At 49.9% G+C, this 12,842-nt stretch overlaps 1 protein-coding gene across 1 annotated transcript; it reads right to left on the bottom strand.

Annotated features, from left to right (window-relative positions):
• Positions 1-94: 94 nt before the first annotated feature.
• Positions 95-12,533, bottom strand: tsc22d4 (TSC22 domain family member 4). Its single transcript, XM_085350467.1, has 5 exons — positions 12,227-12,533; positions 9,644-10,320; positions 8,815-8,948; positions 2,887-2,938; positions 95-2,279 (listed from the first exon to the last, which is right to left on the bottom strand). The coding sequence occupies exons 2-5, from the start codon at positions 10,292-10,294 to the stop codon at positions 2,130-2,132; spliced, it is 987 nt and encodes a 328-aa protein (XP_085206593.1). The 5' UTR covers positions 10,295-10,320; positions 12,227-12,533; the 3' UTR covers positions 95-2,129.
• Positions 12,534-12,842: the final 309 nt, after the last annotated feature.

Below are 12,842 nucleotides of genomic sequence, written 5' to 3'. Positions count from 1 at the left end.
AGCTTCACAGGGAGGAGGAGCTGACTGCTGAGCTGCAGGTCAAAGGTCAGCTTTAGAGGAGAGGCGCAAGCTGTGAACCAAAGTCCATTCAAATTTTGACCGATTTAAAGATCATCAGTTAATCCTAATCCTGTGTTTGTTTCCAGGATTGTGTGTGTGTGTGTGTGCAGGGGGAGGGGCTCGCTGGATTAAGGATTAGATATCCTCCTTTCTCTGATTTGGCTGTTTTCTCTCCATCTGTCAGCCTGACCCAGTATCCCAGCATGCACTGTGTGTGACGTCATACCCCACAGAGAGACAGCAAACACAGAGGGACCACACAAACATCAGTCTGTAAGGCTTTATTAATTTATTAGACTCTACTCTTCATCATCAGCATCAGCATCTGGACGGCTAATACAAACAGTCCCAGGTGCGACCGTTAGGCCACGCCCACACCGTCAGGTGAGGTCAGTAAGGCACATTCTGGGTTACTGTGTTACAAGATGCGTGTGTGTGTGTGTGTGTGTGTCTGTGTGTGTGAGTGATCAGGGGTCACAGTGGGTCCAGCCTGACCCATGGTGAGGGCGGAGCCCGCTGATCCTGAGCTACAGTTCAAATTGATGAAGCAACTCCTTCCTCAGCAGCCACACTGAAACACATCATCGGGACACCTTGGACGATTACTTTGCAGCACAAATCACAACAGTCGCCTCCGAGTGCTTCACACGGTGGGACAGTGGGGAGGAAAAACTCCCTTTAAACAGGAAGTAACCTCCTCGGGGTGGGAGGGGCTCTCAAAGAAGGAGTTTCAAACCATCAGCTCTGACTCGTCCATCGGTTTCTGACAACACCTCTGCTGCCTGGAGCTGAGCTGCTGACTCCACCCATCATCCTCACTGTCCTCCACACCTACACACAGACACACACACACACACACACACACACACACACACAGACACACACAGACACACACACACACACACACACACACACAGACACACACACACAGACACACACACACACACACACAGGCACACATACACAGACACACACACACACACTCGCACACACACACACGCACACAGACACACACTCGCACACACACTCGCACACAGACACACAGTATCTCACAGAGGTGAGCACAGCCTCACATGTTTGGAGATATTTCGTTACATCTTTTCACAGGACACACTGTCAATCTGACACGTTGATACAATGTAAAGTAAGCAGCTTGTACAACAGTGCACATTTGGTGTCACCTCTAAATAACTCCACCCACAGCCATTAGTGACTGAATCCCTGGGAAACAAAAGTGAGTACAGCCATAGGTGAAGATGTCCAAACTGAGCCCGATTAGCCATTTTCCCTCCCTGGTGTCACGTGACTCGCCAACACTCTGAAACTGAGCTGCAGCACGGTGGTCGAGACCATCCAGCAGTTTAACAGGACATGGTCGACAAAAGAAGCTGAGTGCACGTGCTCAGTGTCATATCCAGAGGTTGTCTTTGAAAACAGGTATGAGTGCTGCCAGCATTGGTGCAGCGGCGTGGAGGGTCAGCCTGTCAGTGCTCAGACCAACCATGTCTCCAAACCCTACTGAGCATCTGTGGGGCATCCTCAAATGGAAGGTGGAGGAGTGCAAGGTCTAACATCCACCAGCTCCATGATGTCATCGGAGTGGGAGAGGATTCAGCGGCACTCTGTGGAGCTCCAGTGAACTCCATGACCAACAGAGTTGAGGCAGTGTTGGAAAATAATGGTGGCCAAACATAATACTTTTGGCCACAGTTTGGACATTTTCACCTCGGGTCTTCTCTCTTTTGTTACCTACAACGTTGTCCCATGAAAGGAGCTAACACAACATTTACAGAAATGTCAGGGTGTGCTCACTTTTGTCAGATGCTGTAAGTACTTGCACACACACACACACACACACAGAAACACACACCTTTCATCAGTACACAGTACCACAAATACTGCAGTTCAACAGTACTACAGGTACATGAAGGAGGACGAGCAGGAGGGCACAGCGAGTGTCTCTGAAGCATCAGCTGATCAGAAAACGCAGGAGCCGGAACGCCGTGCTGTTAACCCTGACATGACGGCACGTGTGAGTGTGTTAGTGTGTGTGTGTGTTAGTGTGTGTGTTATTGAGTGTGCATGCTGTGGGTCAGCGCCCTCAGCGTGTGGTTCTCTCTCTCCAGTTGCCGGTTCCTCTCCTGCAGCTCTCTGATTTGTTCTCTCAGAAGCTCCACCTCCTCCCTCACCGCCAGCATCAGGTGACTCTTCACCAGGTCCTACACACACACACACGTGATGTGCATAAATAAACTAGCCAATCATAAAGCCCGTCCTACAGAGGGAGCATTGTGTGATTAACAGCATCATCAGCATAGAGGAGAACTCCTGCTCATATGTCCTCACTGAGAGACGTTTGTAACCACAGAACGGTGTCACATTTATGGTCGTCAGCAGCAGGGACAGATCTGAACAGCTCTACATGCATACTTGGAATGTATGCATTCAACCTCAGATTGAGGACAAACTGAGCCAGGACCGACCTGACGGAGGACCACCATCAGAGTTGGCTCAGAAACCTTTACAGCTGTTGTTTAACCACTGCTGACTGTCTCTCAGTCAGGACCCTCTCACACAACAGATCCTTACCCTCAGGAGTCAGGTTATCCTCGTTTAAATCAAGGTGAAATCAAATAACTACAGAACTGAAATATCTACACAGGAACAGAGTCACAGACAAACTCTCTCTCACTGCAAAGAGTAAATATACAACTAGAAAAACAACAGACGACTTGATGTCTTCATGACAGAATCTACCAGCAACAGATACAAAGGTTTATAGATCGACGCCTGATAGACGACTAGAAACGTCGAAACAGGACTCACCATGGCCTGCTCAATTTTGTTGTCGATGGCGATCAAACTGGTACTGGAACTACTGCAAGACACAGAGAGACAGACAGGTGAGAGACAGGCAGGTGAGACAGACAGGTGAGACAGACAGGTGAGAGACAGGCAGGTGAGAGACAGGCAGGTGAGACAGGCAGGTGAGACATACAGGTGAGAGACAGACAGGTGAGACAGACAGGTGAGACAGACAGGTGAGAAACAGGCAGGTGAGAGACAGGCAGGCGAGAGACAGGCAGGTGAGACACAGGCAGGTGAGACAGACAGGTGAAACATACAGGTGAGAGACAGGCAGGTGAGACAGGCAGGTGAGACATACAGGTGAGAGACAGGAAGGTGAGACATACAGGTGAGAGACAGGCAGGTGAGACAGACACGTGAGAGAGAGACAGACAGACAGTTGAGAGACTGACAGGTGAGAGACAGGCAGGTGAGGCAGACAGGTGAGAGACAGGCAAGTGAGAGACAGGCAGGTGAGAGACAGACACGTGAGAGAGAGACAGACAGACAGTTGAGAGACTGACGGGTGAGAGACAGGCATGTGAGACAGACAGGTGAGACAGACAGGCAGGTGAGACAGACAGGTAATAAACAGGCAAGTGAGACAGGCAGGTGAGAGACAGGCAGGTGAGAGAAAGGCAGGTGAGACAGACAGGTGAGAGACAGGCAGGTGAGAGAAAGGCAGGTGAGACAGACAGGTGAGAGACACACAGGTGAGAGACAGGCAGGTGAGACACACAGGTGAGAGGCAGGCAGGTGAGACACACAGGTGAGAGGCAGACAGGTGAGAAAGACAGGCAGGTGAGATAGACAGGTGATAGACAGGCAAGTGAGACAGACAGGTGAAAGACAGGCAGGTGAGAGACAGGCATGTGAGACAGACAGGCAGGTGAGAGACGGGCCTGTGAGACAGACAGGTGAGAGACAGGCAGGTGAAGCAGACAGGTGACAGACAGGCAAATGAGAGACAGGCAGGTGAAAGACAGACAGGCAGGTGAGACAGACAGGTGAGAGACACACAGGTGAGAGACAGGCAGGTGAGACACACAGGTGAGAGGCAGGCAGGTGAGACACACAGGTGAGAGGCAGACAGGTGAGAAAGACAGGCAGGTGAGATAGACAGGTGATAGACAGGCAAGTGAGACAGACAGGTGAAAGACAGGCAGGTGAGAGACAGGCATGTGAGACAGACAGGCAGGTGAGAGACGGGCCTGTGAGACAGACAGGTGAGAGACAGGCAAGTGAAGCAGACAGGTGACAGACAGGCAGGTGACAGACAGGCAAATGAGAGACAGGCAGGTGAAAGACAGACAGGCAGGTGAGACAGGCAGGTGAGAGAAAGGCAGGTGAGACAGACAGGTGAGAGACACACAGGTGAGAGACAGGCAGGTGAGACACACAGGTGAGAGGCAGACAGCTGAGAAAGACAGGCAGGTGAGATAGACAGGTGATAGACAGGCAGGTGAGAGAGACACGTGAGAGAGAGACAGGTGAGAGAGAGGCATGTGAGACAGACAGGCAGGTGAGAGACAGGCCTGTGAGACAGACAGGTGAGAGACAGGCAGGTGAGGCAGGCAAGTGAGAGACAGGCAGGTGAGAGACAGACAGGTGAGAAAGACAGGTGAGAGACAGACAGGTGAGAAAGACAGGTGAGAGACAGGCAGGTGAGAGACTGACAGGTGAGAGACAGGCAGGTGAAAGACAGACAGGTGAGAGACAGACAGGTGAGAGACAGGCAAGTGAGGCAGACAGGTGAGAGACAGGCAGGTGAGAGACAGACAGGTGAGAAATAGGCAGGTGAGACAGACAGGTGATAGACAGGCAGGTGGGAGACAGGCAGGTGAGAGACAGACAGGTGAGAGACAGGCAGGTGAGAGACAGGCCTGTGAGACAGACAGGTGAGAGACAGGCAGGTGAGAGACAGGCAGGTGAGACAGACAGGTGAGAGACAGGCAGGCGAGACAGACAAGTGAAAGACAGAAAGGTGAGAGACAAGCATGTGAGACACACAGGTGAGAGACAGACAGGTGATAGACAGGAAGGTGAGACAGACAGGTGATAGACAGAAAGGTGAGAGACAGGCAGGTGAGACAGACAGGTGAGAGGCAGACAGGTGATAGACAGGCAAGTGAGACAGACAGGTGACAGACAGGCGAGAGACAGACAGGTGAGAGACAGGCAGGTGAGACAGACATGTGAGAGACAGACAGGTGATAGACAGGCAAGTGAGACAGACAGGTGAGAGACAGGCAGGTGAGAGACAGGCCTGTGAGACAGACAGGTGAGAGACATACAGGTGAGAGACAGGCAGGTGAGACAGACAGGTGAGAGACAGGCAGCTGAGACAGGCAGGTGAGAAAGGCAGGTGACTCTCTGATAGGTGACTTTGAGACAGGTGAATGACCGTTATCAGCACCTTTATCCACATCTGCACTAGAGATGGCACGATACCACTTTTTTATGTCCGATACCGATATCATAAATTTGGATATCTGCCGATACCGATATGAATCCGATATAGTGTTTTTTAATCAACAAAACTGTTTTTTTAAATATCTTGCTGCATTTTGTATAAGTTCATACTCAAGTTTAAAACAACAACTACACTAAAGCTATTCTGTTATACCTGTATGCAAAAAAAAAATATTTCATAGTTCAGCAATACTGATCAATCTAATAAACTTAAACCTACACCATCCTCCCTATTCTGGTATTTTAAAGAGTACTTAGCGTAAATATTAAGCAACCTAACTAATAGGGTTCCAACTCCCAGCAACAACAAAAATAAATAAATAAAAAATAGGGAACCACCCCTCACGCGCCACCTCATGATGCTTAATCGACGTAATCAACCTTAATTTGATGCAGTGTGAAAAAAAATGCACAGAAATCAATTATTTTTCAAGAAATATTAAATAGATTCAACATCTTTCTTCAACAGAATTGCAGACTGCACAGATGGTACCTTCCCAAAGGAAAAAGTACTATAGCTTACTAGGGTATATATTAGACTTAATAGTCACTATATACAGTAATGGACTTCTATTCATTTTACATCAAATTAAAACTTTGGGTGTCAGATAATTATTTATTAAAAGCTCGACATTTTAAATGAGAATAAGAAAGAAAAGTATGTCCATCGAAAGCATACTAACGTACTGCATAGGCATATGGTACGCTAGCTGCACAGTGGCTCAGAGGAAAGCACTCCAGGGAGTAATCAACGCTGCCCAAAGGACAATCGGCTGCCCTCTCCTCAAACTGAAAGACCTACACAGTTCCCGCTGCCTCAAAAGAGCCCATAACATCATAAAGGACACCTCACACCCTGGACACTCCATGTTCGAACTGCTGCCTTCAGGTAAACGGTATAGAACAACATACACAAGGACTAACAGACTCAAACACAGTTTCTACCCAATTGCAATATCATGTCTCAATGCTACTAAAATTAGATGACTTTCATTGCCCCTGTTGTCATTTGTGCCCTTGATGTTGGAATGCTTTCAGACATGTTTTCTTGGATGCGCTAACAAATTGACTGAGTGATTGATTGTTTGAGTGATATATCAACTAGGTCGTATGTTGAGTGTCTGTATGGGGCCTTAGGCCTGGATTGCTTGGGTGTATTTACTGTATGAGAATACTGTATTTTATATGTATTTCTATCTTTTATATCATATCTATTATAGTTTTTAAGTATTTATCTTTCGTGATGTTGCACTGACCGGAGACATCTTTCAATTTCATTGTACTTGTGACAATGACAATAAAGAATATTCATTCATTCATTCATTATTCATTCATTAATGCCCTATCGGCCCCCCTGGCTAAACTTTGCTAGATCCGCCCCTGCACAGTTACAGCCGTCAGCTACGTAGAAAAAGATCCTGGTGTAGAAAGTAATATTAAATACATTCTAACAGCAGCTTATCAAGCTTAAACGTGCTGCTGTTGTTCAGCCGCTGGTTTCCTCTTTCTGGTGCAAAGTGGGCCAAAAACAAACTAGAGACACGGACTCGCGACAGAAAAGCCGATCAGCTGATCATTAAGCAGTTTCATGATTGAAGCAGCAGCAAGAAGAGGCAGTCGCTCCATATATCAGTTGTTAAGCTTAACGCAGGAATGCTTTACAAACATTCAGAGATGGACTTACACACTTGCTTTACTTCTCTCGGGATAACTTTGTCGGAGATGAAATGCCGGGTTGCTAGCGAAGCTCCACATGCTATCCAGACCACCGACAGGTCCCGCATGCCACAGCCGCTCTATCACGTGATGCATACTGCTCCGACGTGCTAACGTTCTGAGGTGAGTTACGGCGTGTTGCAAGTTTTGTGAGGTGCTTTCGTGATATTTAATGGATCGGATTACATTTTTTATTTTTCTCCGATATCCGATCCAGTAATTTAGGTCAGTATCGGACCGATACCGATACGTAATATCGGATCGGTCCATCTCTAATCTGCACAGATGTTCTTCTCACCTGTTATTACTTTATCTAACCATGAACAAACCCACTGAAATGATAAATCTCCATTACGACGGTGCCCTGGACAGGTACTATCACATATTTATTATTTTGCAGGTGAATCTGAACCCCGCCCGGGTTACCGTGGTTACCTGTTGCAGAACAGCAGCAGAGCCATCATGGTGGCCTCAGAGCCCTGCCCGGTGGGTGAAGCCCTGGCAGGAACTGACCAATGAGGATGCGGGGCAGTGTGACGCAGAGGATTCTGGGGTCGCTGGGATGGCTGTGGTTGATTGGTGGATCGGTGGCGGGCCTCTGTGACAGGCTGAGCTCTGGAGGGAGGGGTCAGGGACCTCTGAGTCACCCGTGGTTTGAGTTCTTGGATCGATGTCCTAGAACTTGGCCAGGACTCCCTGACAGCTGAGCCACGACCTTTGACCTTTGTATGATCCCGTAAGACAACTGGAGGCTCCAGTTGCTTAGCAACAAGCTGCAGAGTCCTGGGAGGAAGGGGCGGAGTCGAAGGGAGACGGCGCTGAGGACGTGTTTGACAGGTCCTCTTCTTCTCACCTACAAACATCTTCAGCTGATGGAGGCCCACTGAAACACCAGCCAATCAGAACTCAGCTACATATTTTACAGTCCAATCACAGCACAGCACAACAGGAAACATCCAGTGAGAACTTCACCACAGAGCACCAACTAATCACAGCACACCATCAGAGCAAACTCCAATCAGCTTAAGGTAATCGTAATACCTCTGACTCCGCCTTCCCAGGTGGCCCCTGATTGGCTGCCTCCTTGTGAGCTCACAGGTGTGTAAATGTCAGCAGCTGTATCCAGATGTTGTCTTCAGACTAAGGTGCGTCCAGACTTCAGATCTTCATGTTCTCTGTCACTCCCACACATCTCTGCTCTCTGATTGGCTGTTGCCTGCCAGCTCCTGCCCACTCACGGTCTCAGCCAATGGCAAGGCAGCAGCAGCATTCTTCTCCCGCCCACTCGCAGACAGAGGCCCATTGATTCAGACGGAGGGACCATGGAAACGACCAACTGCCTGCTCATTACTGGAACTAATCAGTAATCACTCACTGGTATTGATCAGTAATTAATTCCTGATCACTGATATTGATCGCTGACATTTCTGTGGTTGGTTTCCAGGCGTTTTGGTCCATTAGTTGTCTTTAATGTCAGTTTGACTCTCAGGTGTTTTATTGGCTGTTACCTGAAACTGTATGACATCACCGCCCTCTAAGACGCACGCAGTTCAAACAGGGTGGACTTTTATTGTGAAAGTCCGGGTTCATCATTCAATCAATCAACCTGATCAATCACAAACAAACCAAACACTGAAAACTAATCAGCTGACCTCTGAGAAGCATCCTGACTCCTCCCACTGAGCAGTGACATCACAAACACCTGTTAAACACACTCACCCGGCGTCCCCCGGCAGGTCGAACATGGTGCGGTCCAGGCTGAAGCCTGACGGCGTCTGAGCGGGGGTCAGAGGGGGTTGGTACAGTCCAGCAGGGGGGGAGCCAGGCTGAGAGTGAGACAGCCTGAGGACAGACTGACAGGTGAGACACAGGTGTGAGTGACTGTCGTAAAAACAACGAGCAATGTTCTAACATTAAAGATTCATTTTATATACCAGCGGGTTTCCTCAGTGATGTCATGATGATGTCACATGTTGCTCTGATGTCACTGCTGCACGTACATGTTTTTATTATTCCAATGACCTGATCAACAATCAGCTCGATCAGCTGCAGCTGTGACATCACAAGCAGCTGACGCCCTAGCCCCACCTCTGTTAGCAGCTGCACCGCCCCCTAGTGTGTCAGGGGTGAAACTGCAGAGCAGAACAGGTGCTGCTAACTCAGCTACGTCGCAAACGAGAAGGCGTGCAGCTAACAGCCTCCACCTGTGCAGAGATCACGCCTGAGTCAGGCAGTAGGACACGTGTGTGTGCGTGTATACTTGTCTAAATGTCTTTGTGGGAACCAAATGCTTCACAAAGGAGTAGGGATATGGCTGCTGATTGGTGGGTTTTCTCTTTACATTTGAACATAAAGCCCACTGTGGTTGTGCTTTGGAGTTAAATGAGGTTCTGGTCAGGCCCGGGTTAGTCCAGATTAGGTCTGGGCTAGTCCGGGTTAGTCCAGATTAGGTCGTTTCTGAGGGTTAGGGTAAGAGGCTAGCAAAAATATTATGTCAGATTGATGTCCTCACTAAGGCATTAAAACGAGTGTCTGTGTGTGTGTTTACCCGTCCTGAGGCGTCCACATCCAGCCGCAGAGGAGTTGGGGCGAAGCGTGGGCGGGGTGAAGGTGGTGGAGGGGTGGAGCCTAAGCCCTGCTCGACCACAAGGCGTGACTCCTTGTGGTCGAGCAGCCGGACATTAGCTGGCGTCTGGTGCGTGGGTGAAGGCGGGCCGCTGTGCAGCACGTGCTGAGCCAGCATATGGGTGTTGTCCTGAGAGTGGACTCCACCCCACTCGCTTTCCCGGCCAATCATCTCCAGGGACTCCAAGGAGTGGGCGTGTCTCATGCTGTCCATTACCCGCCTGAACCCCGGGCCTTCCTGCCGCTCTGTGAACTCTGTGCACATCCATCGCCCGCGACGATACGATTCACCCCGGCCTCCGCCGCCGGCTCCGCTCACTAGTCTCACCACCCTGAACCTGGAGGAAGACCCCGCCCCCTGCCCGCCATCGAGGGAGACGTACTTCCTCTTCAGAGAGGGTGTGGTTGGCTGGGAGGAGCTTCCCTGAGGGCTGCAGAGGGGGGACTGCAGAGAGACCTCTGATTGGATGATGGGCAGGACAGCGCTAGGAGACAATTGGTCTGCTGGACTCTGGTTCACCTCTGAAGTCACGCTGGTGATCTGAAAGCCACTCCTCTTTTTACCACCACTCATTCTCACGCACACACTCCACAGGCTCACTGACACACAGCAGAGTACACCAGTTAATGTGGTTTATGGGGACATTTCAGAGACACAAGCTTAAAAAATTAAACACAATTAAGAATAAACATGGATTTTTGATCTACAGAGGAGGAGCTTAGGGGTCAAAGTTCAGCTTTAACCACAGTCCAGTGTGAAGACACCTGACAGGTACGCCTCCTAACATTCACTGCTGTTTATGTCCAAACAGGACACACTGAGCATGTGCACGTGTGTTGATCCGCATCCTGGGGACGTAGCCTCACAATAAACGCAGGTGGTCTACATCAGTGGACTAAGTCGTCAGATGCACAGACCTCTGGTACGTCCACATAAAGCACAAAAACTAACACACACAATACACTCGAAGTCCTCAGAGAAGCATGTACACACCCAGGTCCCCGTAGAGCACAAAAACCAACACAGTGTGTGGAGGCAGAGGTCCGAGTAAAAGCAGTAACGTGTCTCACCCCTCGTGCAGTCTGTCTGTCCAGAAGAGTGCACCGCCCTGCAGCTCCCACTCTGCTTCTTCTCTACTTCCTGTTCACTCCACCCTGCTCAGCTGTGTTGCTTCAGACTGTTGCACAACATGACTGTGTGTGTGTGTGTGTGTGTGTGTGTGTGTTTTTTTAGGTTCTGCAGGGTTTAACCCTTCACTCTCCGGGTCAGGTGAGGCACTCGGAGTTCTCAGAGCTGTGCTGTGATTGGCTAGCTGAGTTAAGGTGGACCACGTGATAATGATGATGTTGGTTTCTGAACATGAAGGTGTGTCCACAGACTTTTGGTCACTTTGCTAACTGACCCTCAAAGCCTGAAACACCGCTTCAACAAAACTTTGAGCTTTAATAAAACTGTAATAAAACATAAATTACAGCTTTTGTAAACAAAGTTTTACTTATTTATTTTTGGTTGTATGTAAGAAACAGTGGGACCAGCTCCCACCTGTTTTGTTTTGATTGCACTTCCTGTGTTTCACTTACATTTTTACTTCATAACATAAAGCCATATTTGTTTTTGCTGAGCAGTCTAATTCTGCTGTTGTGTCGTCAGAATCTGACTGTACTCCAGATGATACTAGTTACTGGAGATCTCAGCATACGAGTATCTCATGGTGCAGACGGTTCTGCAGGGACGATAACTTAAAAAACAGCTTTAATGGTGATGTTCACCCTGCCTGGGATAAAGTTACCGGGGCCCCGACCTGGAGCCAGACCTGCGAGGGTGCCCGAGTGCGAGAGTCTGGGGGTCGGGCCTTAGTCCGTTAGGGCCCGGCCGGGCACAGCCAAAAAAGGTAAAAAGAGGCCCACCGCCCGCAGGAGGCATCGTAGGGGTCGGGTGCAACGTGTGTCAGGCAGCCCTGGTGGGCCGAACCCCGGCTACCAAGACTAGTAACTGGGACGTGGAATGTCACCTCCCTGGTGGGAAGCAGTTAAGTGTGACTGTCGTCTGCACTTATTCGCGGGACAACGGTTCTGAGTACCCAGCTTTCCTTGAGTCCCCGGGTGGGGCGCTGGAGGGTTCCCCACCTGGGGACCCTGTTGTCCTGCTGGGAGACGTCAGCGCTCATATGGACAACGACAGCGAGACCTGGAGGGGTGTGGTTAGGAGGAACGGCCTCCTGGATCTGAACCCGAGCGGTGCTGAGTTGTTGGTCTTCTGTGGAAACCACAGCGTGTCCATAACGAACACCGTGTCCGAACCTAAAGGTGTCCTGTAGCACCAGCGCACCCTGAGCCACAGGTCATTGAAGGTCCACGACGACCTGTGTCAGCAGAGCTGCATGTTCTGGACACGGTGGAGGGAGGAGCTGACGTGTGTCTTTGTGTGTCTGTCAAACGTGTGTTTGTAAAACATGTTTGGATTTAACAAAAGTTACGTAAAGTTTACTTCTCAGTAAACACTCACGGTCACGCGCTGAGCCGAGGCGCGCTCCCGCCGCCGTCACTGGTTCAGATCCGGATAAGCAACCGGTGACGTCACAATCGGTCCATTGTGTTCCGATGGGGTGAAAACTTCAGGGCGCATGCGCGGTAGCACTGCCCGACCGTGGAGCGTGCAGGAAGTTTACGGAGTCAGAAGTTGGGGACTCTTCCTCCTCTTCCTCCTCCTCTCCTCGCGCTGTTTCAGGAGCGAGACTCTTCTGAGGTGCAGCTTCACCTCTTCCTCCTCTTCTTCTGTAAACAAACACCCTGCGCTCCGTCACTGCACGCTCCTCCTCTTCCTCTCCATCCTAACAGCGTGCGCGTCTCTGTACCAGCTCGTGAACGCGCAGCCAGGTCCGGGTCCGATCCGGATCACGTCCGAGCACCGACGTGCGCGTGCACGACAGACTCTGACAGAGTTAGCGCCTGCGCAGTGGGGACAGAGGAGGGGTCTTTACCGTAAACGTGTTGTCAATAAAGTTTTGTTCAAAGTGCACACACGTGTGTCTTTAAAGGTGAAAGCGAGCGTTACTGAGCAGCCTGCGTGTCAGCACTGACCTCTGACCGGATTCAGCTCAGCTCATAAATATTATAATGAA

This window comes from Diplotaxodon limnothrissa, linkage group LG3, assembly GCF_057381915.1.
Source record: "Diplotaxodon limnothrissa isolate DT_005_m linkage group LG3, D_limnothrissa_male_GT1.1, whole genome shotgun sequence".
Taxonomy (NCBI): domain Eukaryota; kingdom Metazoa; phylum Chordata; class Actinopteri; order Cichliformes; family Cichlidae; genus Diplotaxodon; species Diplotaxodon limnothrissa.
This window is presented reverse-complemented; position numbering and strand designations above follow the sequence as displayed.